The 15339-nt window shown below is 47.1% G+C and overlaps 1 protein-coding gene across 7 annotated transcripts in view; it reads right to left on the reverse strand.

Moving 5' to 3' along the window:
- The window catches only part of LOC149343469 (activating molecule in BECN1-regulated autophagy protein 1-like), a 58326-nt gene extending 43219 nt beyond the window's left edge, over window positions 1–15107 (reverse strand). For all 7 annotated transcript variants that reach the window (XM_089545932.1, XM_089545930.1, XM_089545936.1 and 4 more), the window contains exons 1-5: window positions 14902–15107; window positions 8094–8255; window positions 6678–6736; window positions 5594–5777; window positions 2822–2989 (exon numbers count right to left, since the gene is read on the reverse strand). In XM_089545932.1, the coding sequence (XP_089402058.1) occupies window positions 2822–2989; window positions 5594–5777; window positions 6678–6736; window positions 8094–8249 (567 nt within the window). In that variant the 5' untranslated portion in view covers window positions 8250–8255; window positions 14902–15107. The remainder of the gene's footprint in view (window positions 1–2821; window positions 2990–5593; window positions 5778–6677; window positions 6737–8093; window positions 8256–14901) is intronic.
- Window positions 15108–15339: the final 232 nt, after the last annotated feature.

Consider the following 15339-nt stretch of genomic DNA (forward strand, 5'->3'; position numbering starts at 1 on the left):
GTGCGAAGTGAAGGGACTGCAGCTACAACTCGATGCACTCCTAGCATAACATCAGCGAACAAAGTGTGAGGCAGTTAACATTTATGCCCTAAGTCCGCAATATTAGCGATGACACAACAGCTGAGCATGACTTTGCTATCTTTCTCTTTTGCGTGTTAAGACGGGATGCAGATGACAAAAAAAAAAAAGCACGCATAGCACAACTAACTCCGTGCCTCAAGCATGCAGCATAAATTTAAGAGCGGAAGCACTTGGCTAGTTGCCGTGACAATGCAAACATAGCAGATGTGCAGACGTGGTGTAGCGTTCGTCAGCTTCTGTTTGTCCTCATTTTTAAAGTGTATGGTCCTAGTCTTGAGCTGCAAAGCTTCTTTTCAGGATAAAAGTAAGTCTGCACCTCAACCACAAACAAGCCTCTTGCCCAAGCACACCGGGAAAAAGATGTTTGTCTGACTTTCCACAATAAGGCAATACAATGTGAGCCAGCGGAACTCCAAATCCCCAAAGCAGTACCTCGAACATAAAACCTTCCACAATGGCTGCTGCAAGACCCACACCTTCACAACCAACAATCCTCTCTTCAAGAGACTGGTGAAAATGACCAACTTATTCGAAGGTTCAAATTACAGACCCCCCCAACCCCCCCCCCCCCCCCCCTCCCCCCAAAAAAAGAAAAAGCTGCAAAAACCACTCAGATCACAGTAAATTTATTTGGTGAAAAGCAGGAAACTGGTCATCTGCTTTTGAGATGAAAAAATTACCGAAAACACTTTGGAAATTCTAAAGTGTGCTTGGCAAAAGCCTTGTGGTCAACCCACTGCCGCTTCCCCGAAGCGCTTGGCGCGGAATCACTGGGCCGTTTCGGAGCCAAGCGTCTCACTCACTCGACTGCAATGAGACATCTGGCGAAGAAGCGGCAGTGTAGCTGCCACCGCCGACGCTCGCGCGCTCATTCTACCGCTACTGTGTGACGTCACGGTTGCTATGCACAGCTGCACCGCTTACCAGCGTGCCGGTTGCTAAGGAGGGGAGGAGGTTGCGCCGCTACGCGGAGGAGAGGACACAGTTGGCACGATTCCAGCGCACGGACGGACACCGTGAGCATGAGCAAGGGAAACAAGCGTCGGCTTCCAAGCGATGAGGAAATGGAATGACCAGCAACGTGCCAATCAGTGTCCAAAACTGAGCAATACTGTACTCAGCTGGCTAGCCGATGTAAGGCCAGGCCACCATCGCTGCAGTCTGGAGCGAAACTCAGAAAAACAGAAACCAAAACTATGCAGTCCCACCAATCTTTGGCAACAGGGCCCTCTAAATATTGCCACGCCTGCCACTGCGTGCACTTTAGAGATGTGCAGGTGACACTGCATCATGCGATTCGGGCTTGACGAAGGATCATTTTTGGACGATCACTTGCTGTGCTGGTCATACTACGACATGGCCTCAGGTAGAGAACCCATTTGAATTGACCAACATGAGCCCTGCTACACCCCTTAGACTGACATGTGTACTGCCCGAGAGAGCATCGACAGTCCAAATTATCCAGATTTCCAAATTATTGGGGGTCAAATTAACAAGGTTTCACTGCACAACGATGCACTGCCTTTCATAATGTGCGTGGACCTTTACTGCTGGCCACAACGCTTTGGTCTAACCAGCAGTTTGTAGCAAGAGCGAAGAAAGTAAAAGTTTAAGCCTGTCTTCTTTTTCTTTCTGCGCTTGCTTGTTTACAGTGGCCCACTTTACACAAATGGGTCTCAAGATTGCTACCAACAGGTCAGTGCTCAAAAGCACATTATAAATCCAAACATGTACAGTACAGTCCACTGTTAAAGGGAACATGCGATCACGTGGCCTCCGCACTTCGCGGCGCGCTGCCGCCGAGAACTCCTGGGAATTGTCGGCACAAGACACATGCACGGTAAGCACAGCGGCTGGTCTTTCCACACATGGGCCTCATGCCACATATTCTCGCCGCATCCAGGCAGCAGGGCTTCGTGAAGCACGGAGGCCACGCGATCGCATGTTCCCTTTAACAATGGATCGTGCTGTACTACCTTAAAAATGATGCAAAGAACATGATAAACACCAATTCTCACTGCATCACTGCAGCCACACAGGACAAAAAAAAAATTACGAGGAACTTTAGCGGCTAAAGTGGTGGAAGGCAAAAGCCTGAGTGCTGCATTCTGCTACGCGATTGTTCACTTCACATTCTGTCGGTGCATTAATTAGCTGCCAATTAATGACGCTTATTCTTTGCCTTTAGGAGTGGAACGCAACAGCGTGTTTTCGGCGCGATGCAGATGCATTGCCCTTTGAACGCAACGCTTTTTGAGGAAAGGAATGGCACTGTAATTCTCTGTCATCACAGTGGACACCTGAACCGCCCATACAGGAAGGGAGGAAGTGGAGTGAAAGAAGAATGAGAAAGAGGGGCCATAATGGAGAAAATGAAGATTGTATTTGAGGAAAGAAAATTAACTGTCTCACATATCTCAGTGGACACCAGTCGAAAATTGTATTTGAGGAAAGGAAATTGCGCAGTAACTGTCTCACATATTCCGGTGGACTCAAAATTCTCACACAGCCACGACTATTTCGACCAATCTGAAACACGGACAAATTTGCTAACACGTCTTGGTCACCACAGTATGAGCCATTAAAGGCTTTCGCCTTAATACAAACCTGAAATAGGATCAGCTGAAGACACCGTGTATATGCCACTTATTCGTCTCCAACCTCTAGTCAGCACATCTGTGGCACAGCTTTCCTGCCCGAGGGGGGCACGAAGTGAGCGCAGAGAGAGAGAGAGAGGTACCTTCTCGCGCTCGGAGGAGGTCTTGCAGGTGGCCAGGGCGTGGCCCCTGCGCCAGTCCCAGAGCACCACCCGGTTGGCCGTGGCGATGGCCAGCAGGGGCTCCAGCGGGTGGAACGCCAGCGACGAGATCACCGTGCCCTCCCGCGAGCTCCACACCTCACTGCCACCCTGCACCACCAGCCGACCAGCAGCTCTGCACAAGGCCCTCCTCTCCACCACAAGCACAAGCTCTCCACCCTGGGGCCCCATCCACCTTGGGATGTTGCTGGGATGTCCCTGGGATGTCCACCCTTATCAGACATTGGTGAAAACAGCGCGAAAGAAGAAGCCCGAAGGCGAAACGAGGAAGTGACAGGAAAGAGCGCTGGCATAACGAAGGGCCCACTGTATAAGAAAGGTAATCTAGCAGAACTTTTTGCTGGGCTAGTTGGTCCATTCTGACATTGGTGAAAACAGCGCGAAAGAAGAAGCCCGAAGGCGAAACGAGGAAGTGACAGGAAAGAGCGCTGTTACATAACGAAGGGCCCACTGTATAAGAAAGGTAATCTAGCAGAACTTTTTGCTGGGCTAGTTGGTCCATTCTGACATTGGTGAAAACAGCGCGAAAGAAGAAGCCCGAAGGCGAAGCGCTCTTTCCTGTCACTTCCTCGTTTCGCCTTCGGGCTGCTTCTTTCGCGCTGTTTTCACCAATGTCAGAATGGACCAACTAGCCCAGCAAAAAGTTCTGCTCCACCCTTATCCCCCAGCAACATCCTTCCCGTGCAGGGTGCAGCTGCACCTACCAAGGCAAGTGGCAATAAAGGCAGTGGCTTTCTCACAGGATAAGCATAGGCGGCGACATCGAGGTGGCTACGCCAAAGAGCAGATTCAGCTCCTCTTAGTTCGAGGAGCTGATTGCCAACTGTGGCCTGTACGGCCACGAGGCCTTAAGAGGAGAAGGTAAGCAAAAATTGCAAAACATTTCAATTTTTACTTTTGCTTAATTTTTGGTAGTGCATTCTTTTCTCCATCTTTTCCAGCACTGCACTTGTTCCCACAGTGTATATCTCCCTTTAAACCATATTTTTGAAACTGACGAAGCGAGTGGCCAGGCCACGCCTTACCATCTATTCGAAATACGATTCCATGACAGGAACTGCATGCTTCTTATTCTCAGTTGGAGTAAAAACATCTTTAGGAATAATCTTGGAGCTCTTACGCTCTATGCTATCATTTTAGTCCTACACTCATATCATCTGGGGGAAAGGTCCAAAAAATGCCACTTTAGTACCGGGGGCACTAAGGATGTGCACAGCAGATGCTCTCACAGTATTCAACAGCGGTAAAGCAGCAACAGCAAAGGTACTGGAGCCCTTATGGCTATTCTGAAGCTGTAACAGTCTCACTAGCTGAGAGGAGTTGACTGGTGACAAGTTGCCTCTGCTGGCTGAGCAGCAGAGCAAGTAAAAAAAAAGAAGCCACGGAAACTAAACGACTGGTAGAAAAAGCCTAAGATAGGTATGTTGAATGATGACTACGGAGTTCGTGCCTTATGAAATGATGAATGGTACTGCTCCTCCTTTTTCGATATACATGCTCAGAGTTGCGAAGGTGAAATTAGCGGCAACTTACAACAGCTGTCGACTCATTTGTTATGGCAACTAAAGTATGGTAGACCAGGTACAGTCACAGACAACAAGTTCATGGGATGTGGATTTATGAAAAAAAAATTTATTGCTAACCAGTCAGCTAGGATTCACTGCACGAGATGAAGCACACAGATCTCCTCATGCTTCCATGCTTTTTACTTACCTGCTCTCTGCCTGACCAAACAAAAATAAATTGTTTGCTGCAAACCTGCATCCCGTAATATTTTGTCGATGACTGTGCATAGCTGCACACAGATGGGAGGCCTAACAGCCCCGCCCATGCACTTCTGCAGCATGCTAGCAGTGAACTCTATAAATAAAGAGCATGAAACGTTGGAAACATTGTTATGTATGGCCATGAGTTGAGATCAAGAGGAAAATTCATCTTTGTTTGAAAGATTAGGATACTATTTCTAACAGTAAAAGTGAGAAGATGGTTTGGTAAGGTTTATTGGGGTTTAACATCCAAAAGCAACTCGGGCTATGAGGGACGCCGCAGTGAAGGGCTCCGGATAATTTCGACCACCTGGGGTTCTTTGACGTGCACTAACATCGCACAGCACACGGGCCTCTGGAATTCCGCCTGCATCGAAATTCAGCCTCCGCAAAAGTGAGAAGAGTTGAGAAGAGAATCAAAGAGGAAGAACTATTTTCAAACTATTCAAATTTCTCACACTCCCACACTCCTAGAACAAACCCAACGACGAAACGAGGCGTGCCAGCCTACATCACTGGTGCTGCCATCTACCGAGAAAATGCAAAGCAACCAACCTTGCAACTTCAATAAAACGAAGAGTTGAGCTAGTTGGTACATACTGCTGAACCTGCATACTGCTGACAACCAAGAGCACATGGCAACACCAAAAGCCATAGTGATTGATCACTATGGCTTTTGGTGTTGCGATGCGCTCTTGGTTGTCGATGGAGTATATATTGCATGTTGCTTCTAATAAACTTTCAGTTGATAGTCAGCGCCGGTCCTGTTGTCTTCTTTGTCCCCCGTCTCAGCGCTGTTTTTTTCCCAACCCCGCAACTCTCTGCTGAAGTGGCTATACCGTTCTGCTCTCAGCAGGTAATGCTTCCAGTCCATCCGAATGGCTCGGACTGAGGAAGAAGGCGGCAAAGGTGGACAAGGCACACTCACCCTGAGGTCCCAGACGCGCACCTGCCCTGCCAGGCATCCCGAGGCCAGGATGTGGTTGGAGGTGGGGTGGAAGGCCAGGCACCAGGGTGTGCGCGGGTGGCCCTCCAGGGTGTGGGCCAGCCGCCCCGTGGCCACCTCGCACACGTGGATGCGATGGTCCCCGTGAGTCGAGGCCACCTTGGTGCTGGGCGACAACACCAAGGTGCCGAGGAGCATTACACGCAAACTTCCAGAGGCCACACCTTCCGGGCCTTCTCAGACGATAACACAAGCGGTGCGTGTTCTGACTCATTGGTTCCTATGCTCAGAAGGCCCATCGTTTGTTCATCGGCCTCTGTCAACGGGCCACACATTTGCTCCACACTTTCTATACACACTTGACGAGTCAAGGACACTAACTTCACCACACTCCATATTGCCTTCATAACCCCATGCTTTCTACGTGCTCCATCCAACCTTCTGTTGTTACCTTTAGGTGTATGCAGAAACTGAGGTGCTAAGAACTCAATCAGATAGGCACTGGTCTTGCAACTGAGCGAATGCAGGTGTGAACAGAGTGCCGAGCAGTTTTCTCCTGGACGCTGCTTTTCTATTGGGTGCCCTTAGCTACGATGATCCTTTTTTAACTGTGTAACCAGACACGCCAAAAGTGTGGGAAATACATAACTGACCCAATGAGACTACACATTCCCAAGTACAACAACATGTCAAATACAGCTGAACCCCACACACACACACACTGCTTTTACAGTGGCAATGCAAAAAGAGAGATTTTGGAAATCGCTTTTGAGATCCCCCAAAAAGAAAAAGATATACAATGCACACAACTGAATGTAGTCCCAGTCGAATGTCAGTAGTACTATAATAACTACTTTGTACTACCAATTTACAGCCACTACCCCGCCCATGCAACATCGGGAGAGAATGTCTGTGAATGCATGTCCCTCAGGAAAAGCCCACAAATTACCAGATGTGACACGAGCTAACAAACATATGACTGGTGCCTCACATGTCATGATTAAGCATTGTCAAAGCAACTAATTCAACATAGGCCACACAATAAAAGGACACAGCAATGACTCACCAGTCTGGACTGAATGCCATGAGGAACGTCGACCGAACTGATGGCGGCAGGCTGCATTTCTGCGAATCAAAGGCAGCAAAAGAAGCCTTCCTCGATCGAGCTATTCCCTTCATCGTCATGTTTAAACACTTGCTCAATGCCTATTTGAACAATCCTAACCCATCGCCATACTTCCAGAAGACTTAATGACACATCAATAGAGCAAAAAAAATTTGTAGGCCACTTAATTAACATTACACGACAACACTGCGATAGCTTCAATGCTTCTAATCTCCCATTGTTTGGTATGGCTTGCTGCATGCTCGTCTAATGGCACTTCCAAGAGCACGGATGGAAGGTGATGAAGACTATGGCTTCCAAACCACAGCACAAGAGACTTGAAGTTTAACACACGGGATGTTAAACTGCGGCAATGGTGTAATGAAGCACTGGCCACTGGAACTGATCTGTTCGCGCTGCCGCAGGTTCGAAACGCAGCCGCAGCAATGCTTATTTTATTTCTACACCCACGAGGCCATGCAAGCCACAATTGGGTGTGACCCTGTGAAGTAGTGCTTTCGGAACAAAAACGGTGTCGACGCATGTATTTTACTTTCCAAATCAGCCAGCGATGACATCACTCATAATTCGTTTTTTGGACTTTTATACTTCACCAGAGCTCCATTTCCAGTGAGAGTGGTTTCTTTGTGATTAGAATGCAGTACCCACTGATCCGGGCCAACTGCTATCAGTCCTCAGCATCCCCTTAATGTCCTAAATGGCATGAACGTTCTTCCTGAGTGAATTCTCCCAGAATAAATACCGCACCACACCACCAGGTACCCAGAACAAAAGGTATGGGTGACTGCAAAAGTTCCCATATAGTTGCTAGACTTCACTTCTGTGCTGCATGGAACTGCTTATGCACGCTCCCACAATGAAAAAAACTCAGTTCACTCTTTCTCGTCATGCACACTAACTGGAGTGTACAGGACTGGCTTCCTTCCTTCCCTCTTCACACACAAAAAAGAAACGCTGCTCATGTTGCCACTGTAATGGACATCAACCAAAGCTAAGAGGGCATTACATCAGGCCTGTATGGACGCTAATTATGCTTTTCCACAAATGGTAGATAAACTCAAGTGCCCAAAGCATTCATAGCAAAGCATACTCAGGACTAACTTGTCCAAGTCCTCACCTTTGTTTTTAGTCATTATATTCTGGAATGAGCTGCCAATTAACAACACACCTACCCCCCCCCCCCCCCCCCCCCCCCCTATGTTATGCCCCTGCATAAATCTTTAAGGGCATTGTAAATAAATAACATAAAATTAAAAAGGAGCCCTCGCAGAGTGGATTACCCTTGGATTTTTCTTTATCTTTTTCATTAAACTGCTCTCAGCTGCGGGTGGGGTATGGGAGGGAGCCTGCACTCACGGTCTCCTCCAGTTCGTAGTGAGCTGCCCGGTCTTCACCAACACGGTCGAAGGCCAGCGCATGCGTTGCGCGCTGGGGTCCATATCCCAGCTCCCGCTGCAGCAGCAACGTCACCGCACTGCCGGGGCAGCGCGAACGCTGCCGCTCCGCCCACATGACGCCCTGCACACCACACAAGACAGGAGGGAAACCCACCATCGTCAGAACACCTGACATCGGGCACAGCCTGAAGCTGCTACCAAAGAGCAACACAAATAAACACCTGCTATGCAGATGAAAGAAAACCCAATTCAGCACAGAGCACACAACTTGCAAAAGATCCAGCAGCAATGTGCGGAGCAACAACCTCAGTAGGAAAAGACCGCAAATGCCTTTTCCCAGCCATGCTCACACACGTGGCCTGGAGCGTGTGTGAGCATGGCTGGGAAAAGGCGAAATCAAAACAATGAATGACAAGTAGTGTCGTCGACTGTCGCTCACCCCAAAAGAGGGCACAAGGACAAAGAGCAAGAAAAGCCGGGAAGAGAAATGGCAGGGTTACACATCTTTGACAACACCATGTAGTTATTGACAACACCATGACTGTTAAATACCTGCAGCATAAAAAAAAAAAACAGTGAAGCATGGTAACTTTGCAAAGAGAATACGCATGTAGCGCAATTAAAACTGAATAACCATTTTGAAGAGACGAACAAATGAACAACCGGAGGTTTCATAAAAAGACGAAGCACAAAACAGACAGCACACCGGAAGGAAGACGAGACATGTGCATGTCGCATGTCTCGTCTTGCCTTCCTAGTGAGCTGTCTGTTTCGTGCTTCATCTTTTTATGAAGCCATGCACCAACTAAACCCTCAGCATGTATTACTAGAACAGTCGGAGATCATCCCCTGCTGCATTCGACCCCAAGTGGGCTAGGGAAATTGAGGAAAAAAGGAAGGAAGGAAGGAAGGAAGGTTGAAGCATTCTTTTGTCCTCAGTGCACTTATGAATGTCAAAAGTGGATCACGAAAAATACACAAAAAGTCGGCAGTGACGGTGCTCTCAGGCACAGGTGGACAAAAGTGAATGAACCCTCTCAGAAATGTCGCACACACGTGCGCATGAACCTGTGAAATGCATGCTGCATACACCATCCACAGGTGTGACATGCCCGTCTCGAGGATATCTCACAGCTGCGGTGATGAACGCAAGAGTCCTGCTGACATGTCACAGAATATCATGAAAACAGTAGTGTTTTCAAACGTTTCAGAATGCTTTGAAAGATTCAGTACTGCCCCTGTGATTGCGAACAAGCCACTATTTCGAAATGCCATGAAATGTACAAGTACTAGGCAGGAAATACAATTTTACGTCCCTTTTAGTTTTACTTGGTCAGTTATACTTGCTTATACTTTTCCTTGAGGAAATACAATGGCCCAAATGACTTACTATTTAGTCAAGAAACTAACAATCTCCACTCTAAACTGTCTCATGCCTAATATTCAGACCATGGTCTTTGAGGCACCACTGTTTGCTCGAAAACAGCGCTGAAATCTTGATTGGCACCCCAATCTCAAATACTTAGCGACTAGCAGTCTATTCTGTTAACTAACACCAAAAGACGTAGGCAGCCATTTTGTCTAGCTAATGCCAGTGACATTGACACCTGAGCAGCCCAAATCATAATTTCCCTGAGAAAGTAAATTACGCATGAAAGGTAACTTATGTCCCATCACAGAATGACAAAAACATCCCACACAGGAAACAGGTGCACCCCATAATTTACGACCAGCAAAAGGCAACAGTGTCAGGGTCATGCAGCTAAATAAGTTGTCCACATAGCCTAAAAACAGATACGCCTGCAAGCCTCATAGCTATCCGGTCAGCCCCGGAAAACTGCCAACTTTCGTCAGTTGTGGAAGCTGCTCCAGCAGCTGTAAGTCTGCACAGCGAATTGTTGTGTCAGCCACTGAAGTACTTCACAGTTCAAACATCAATCAGGCCAACATGAACAGGGCTACACAAACCAGCGTTATAGTTACGTTAGCCAGAATCATGCATCCATTTCAGAAACCAACATACTAATGACAAATTACCTCACAGTACAACGCGTGGGAGAGCTTAAAAGGTAGATGGGACGAGTGTTCGTCCCATGAAAATGCACACTGCACAATGCTTGCCTCCATGTTCCGTTCAGTCACGTCACTACCTTTTCTCCAGCACATCCACATAGAAACACACAAAACGTGCAACAGGGTCTGCGATGGACCAGGTGCCTTCCAAGGTGAAATACAGAAACTTCATACTTGCTCTGTTATCCTACGTCAGTGAACTACCACGGATGACTGCCTTCACCTATGTACTAAGAAAGATCATCAAAGGCAAGAGTGGATCAAAGGCCACCCGACAACTATTTTACATCTTCCTCTCAATTCCACACCATCCTTCTTGGCTTCTGTCAGGTCAGAAGAGCTTTGTTTTCAGCCACCATCCTAGCTGAAAAGCGATCGCTGTCAATTTGAATGTGTGAAGTAAGAAAAAAGCACATTGACAAGTATAATGATGAACATAAAAATGCATGCATGCCTGGGTAAAAACCATAAGCAATGTACACCTGTTCTACAAAGCCTGCTCCTGTACATTCAAGACAGCTAGAAATAAGCCAAGTCAGGAGGACAAAAATATTGGCAGCCTCAACAAAGCGAATCTTGGAGTTCAATTTAAATTGGCTACCAAGTTTCACAGTAAGTACTGGATGGAAACACTAAGTGGTTATGTGAAATGATGTGTGCAGTTCTTTTGTAACACCTCAGAGGCATGCGATGAGCGCACTGTGCGCATTAACTTTGAGCTTACAGTAGCAACAAGCCTTGGAAGGCTGGAAACACCCAAATGGGTTAATCATAGAAGCATGCTAGCTGACGTATCACCCTAAAAAGAGGATATCACTGGACATGCTGTTGGAAGAAATGTCTCCAGGCTGACCAGGCACCTAGTTTTGGCCAGGACAGTTCAAGTTCAAAGGCCCACATTGACTGACCCTTCCATTTTGTCTGAGAAAGGCTTCATGCCCCATTCTCACATAAACTGTCCCAAGTATATGACTTTCTGACGAAGAGTGGCAGTTTGGGTTAATTGGTTCATCGGCTCTGATACGTAGTTTTCTTTGTACTGCACCAATTTCAAATGTTTTTGCAGAATCAATGCGAAGTTAAAATATAGCTACAAAGAGACTGTGTATGGGGGCGCATTCACAGAACACAACACACAATGCTGCAAGCCTAGTCATTGCCAGTAGCAGCAACAGATATGCACAAATTTGGTAGCGTGCAACAGCTTTTTTACGGTGTTGTCAATAAGAATAAGAGCACCAGCTTAACTTTGCCATTTCTTTTGCGTACACTGCGATCTGGATTGTCCTGCTCTTTGGCACAAGACGCATGGTTACACTACCGTAGGGGCATCTAGTCGGCATACGCACAACTCCTCAAAAATTTCTCACTTTACTGTCATGGATGGAAGTACAAAGTTGAAAAGCAAATGTACAATTTATAAACGAAGAATGTGTAGGCTATCCCACAGAGATGTACAAGAAACAACAAAACGCTAAACCCCTTAACGGAGACATTGTTATTTCAAACATGGTATCAAAATGGTCATTTAGTACTCGTGCTGCCATCTATCGGCAAAACAAAAAATGCCTTGGAAGAGCTCTACCGCTTTAAACCAGACACAAAGCGTCATAAAACACACAGCTAGCTGGACTCGTAATGAGCCAGAAGCGACAGTTGGCCTATGACGAGCCAGGCTTGTCCAAGACTGCTAGGCGGTTAATAACCATAGTCCATAACCAAAAGCCACACACTTGGCAACAGCAAATGAAAAAAGCACTGAATAAGCTGCCGAAACATTACAACTGCTACCTGCTAGAGCGCAAGCCGACCAATGGCTGCAAAAGAATATCTATCTTTTCACCGGGCCCTCATGCTCTATGTACTGCATGCTCTACGTACTGCACCAAATGAGCGAGGAACTACTTCACTCACACTTGCTTCACACCTGCTGGCATGATTGGCTCTCCTGCCAATCGAATGAACAAGGAATGATGGAGAACAACAGAGTGAAGCTGAATAGGTTGACAACTTGAGTAGAGAAAAATGGTGATGCGTAGTGCCTGAAGAAGTCTCTGCAACCCTCTTACTCTTCTTTGCCCACAATGACCTGAAAAAGCTCTGGAACTTTTATCAGATGCTGATTTTTTTCACTCGGGTGGATGATAATTGGCACAACTGCCCAGTTTCCAATACACTTCTTTGAGTACCGTGAACCCACAATAGGACAAAAGATCGCCAGAGTACCATTTCAACACTGTAACATGCCAAATGTACAGATAAACTCCTCAATGTGACATCCAAGTTTCCAGTCGGTAATAGATGCACGAGACCAACACTGCAGTAAAGGCAGACATGCAGGAACGTGGAGCAAATTGGGCAAGTGTAGAGCATAGAACAGGGGCACCTTTAATGGGAGAGGGAACGGGGGCAGTCACATCCCTCAGTGAGAAATCTTCTGTGGGAAAACCACAAAAAACATTTTTTCGACAAAGACAGTTCAAGAAGTAGACTATTCAAATGGGGCCGCCTAATCAAAGAGACACCCATACAACGTACACCTAACGCAGAACCACAATTCAAAGACAAAGCTTGAAAACTTAAAATACTCAACAAAACCCAAAACATCCACAAAAGTAGGCAGGCTTAGCCACAATATAATGAAGACATCCATACAAACAAGCAAAAGGTAGAAAGATTTTGAAGGACATGACAATAAGTTAAGCTGCTTTAGTGAAAATGTTCTTGTTTTCGTTTCATATGCTCGGTCAGTTGAGAATGCAGTTGGCAGGTTGCAACGCTCACTCACTTCCCCCTCAGCTGTTGCTTGTAATTGACACACAAAGAACCCAGTTCACATGCTGTCACAGGCACACAAAAGTAAAACGCACAGCTACTGCAAGGAACAACACCAACAATACAGCTCGGACGTCAGTAAAAGTGTGGCACTTCCTTACATCTAGGGCCCCATTACTTCACACAAATAGTGCAAACATGGTGTCAAATATTTTAGTTTAGATCCACTACCGGGACGGCTGTGATTTTCGGACAATTGGTCAGCTCCCAAATGAACCGCATTCTCTGCACATCAAGCACACAACCCTTTGCAAACGGTAAATTCTACAGACAGCCCTTACGTTCCACTATGATTAGAGAGCATTTTCAGCGTTTATCATCATTTGAAAAACGATGGCTTTCTTCCTTGAAAACTAAAAATTTCACACCATAGTAAACAAGACTCTGAAACTGGGCAATGGATGCGGGTGAAGCATTGCTGTACCTGACTTGTCTTCTGTCCTCAAAGCAGTGCACCAAGCACCACAGCAACTTTCGTTTGCTACCCCTTGTAACCACTACCTTTGATTCTTTTCATAAAATCTTACTCTTTGACTTTCCTGCACTGCCACCAGCTACTCAGTGAGGAAAACACAAGAGCAACATGCAGTCACTCAGTGATACTGAAAGAGTAATGGCAACTTGAGTGTGGTGATGGGCAAGCAATTCAACAGCAACCTCAAAGAGTAAGAGACAGCACTAACAGCAGTTAAAACAAGAGAACTGTTCCCTCTGTGCTATCAAAATGCTTCGCAACTAGTGTGAGCATAAACAAACTGCCCATCACGTTAAAAAAAAAACGCAAGAAACTGCAACCGGAAATGAGTGACCAAAGATGCAAAGATCATGCCAGAAGAGCCGGCACGTGCAATCTGCCAAAAGAACGCGATACAACCACATGCAAAATGGCCCGCATGTGATGTGCTTCTTACGACACTCCGTGCTGAAAGAGCAACGCTCAAAAGAAACTACTGCATAACATGTTCAAGCAGTGTAAAATACCTGATACTGAAGCCCTACCCAGTTGAACCAAGGCGTCCTAAGCGGCTGCTTCTATACCGTCGTGAACTTTTGGGCAGTTATGAAGGGTGATGCATGCTGTGTCTGCTAATCTCATGTTTGACTCATGCCTCCTCGATAGAAGCTTCCTGCGAACATTCTAAAGCGCAGTACCGGTGACTATCTACAGCTTTTAAAAGCGCCGTGACTCGATTCCGCACGCGAAACCCGCGTAGCGTCACGGACACTGCGGCGCAAGCAGCTGCCCGGATTAAGGCGGGTCAGATCGTGCTTCACCCATCGTCACGATCTGCCGACTTCACGGTTCAGCTCAGGCCTCAGAGCAAGGAACGCACTGCGTTTTCGGCTTCCCGGTGGTCAAGAGTACGGGGAGCACACATCGATGCTCTGGACAAGTGATCAGCCCCGGATTAACGACCTCGAGTGCGTTATCCTTTTACGTCATGAGACGCCTCCGAGAAGGAAGCGACAAATTACGACGCCCAATCAAGAAACCGGGACAAGGCTCAATCGAGCCGCAGAGTTTCTTTTGCAAGCGAAATCCTCAGGCTGACGCAGGATGTGGATCGCGACGAGGAACAGCGTCCGAACCACAAGAGACATTCGGGAGCCTCACTTCGTCTACGCGTTTACCACTTCCGTCGCCGCGGCGCCTAACATTCGATCGAAACGAACGGCCGAGGCTCGTTTCGAAAGAGGTCTAGCGGCGGTCAGGGTCAGCAGCCGTCCACAAAAGCTCCCACACATTTCCGTTCTCTGTTCATGCACAATGTAAACAAGGCTGAAGGGAGCAAACATTTGAGACGAACAGGCAGCAAGTGGCTGATGCAAAGTAGCCGTAGTGGCACGGGTCGACTTACTTGCGACGCGAGCAGCAGCTACGGCAGCTTGCAAGCGACGCTCTGGATCTTGCTCCCGCTATTCCATTTCGGGTGACACGTGCCGCGGGTAGTCACAGTGACACCGGTCGGGCAAAATTCAAAGGACGCGATTGAATTGGAATGCGACGAGTGCTACAGTTGTATCAATCCGAAGCTCGTCACTTTATCAAACATGGCTGTCTGCAGCAACCTGACACCACCTAACGGCGGAAAATGGCACGCGCTCGTGCTGAAAACGTTCCCCTCAAACGGCGGCACCTAACAAAAGCCTGCTCGAATAATTTTTAATGCTCTTTTGTTTACAACAAAGTTAAAACTTGTTTAAATTTTCATATAGACATTGCCAGCTAACGATACGACGAAATCGAAACTTTGATGTAAAGGCAGAACTGTTCTCCCGATGGACGAAGGAAATCC

The sequence above is a fragment of the Amblyomma mixtum genome, chromosome 5 (genome assembly GCF_055824585.1).
Source record: "Amblyomma mixtum isolate Tamu chromosome 5, ASM5582458v1, whole genome shotgun sequence".
NCBI lineage: Eukaryota > Metazoa > Arthropoda > Arachnida > Ixodida > Ixodidae > Amblyomma > Amblyomma mixtum.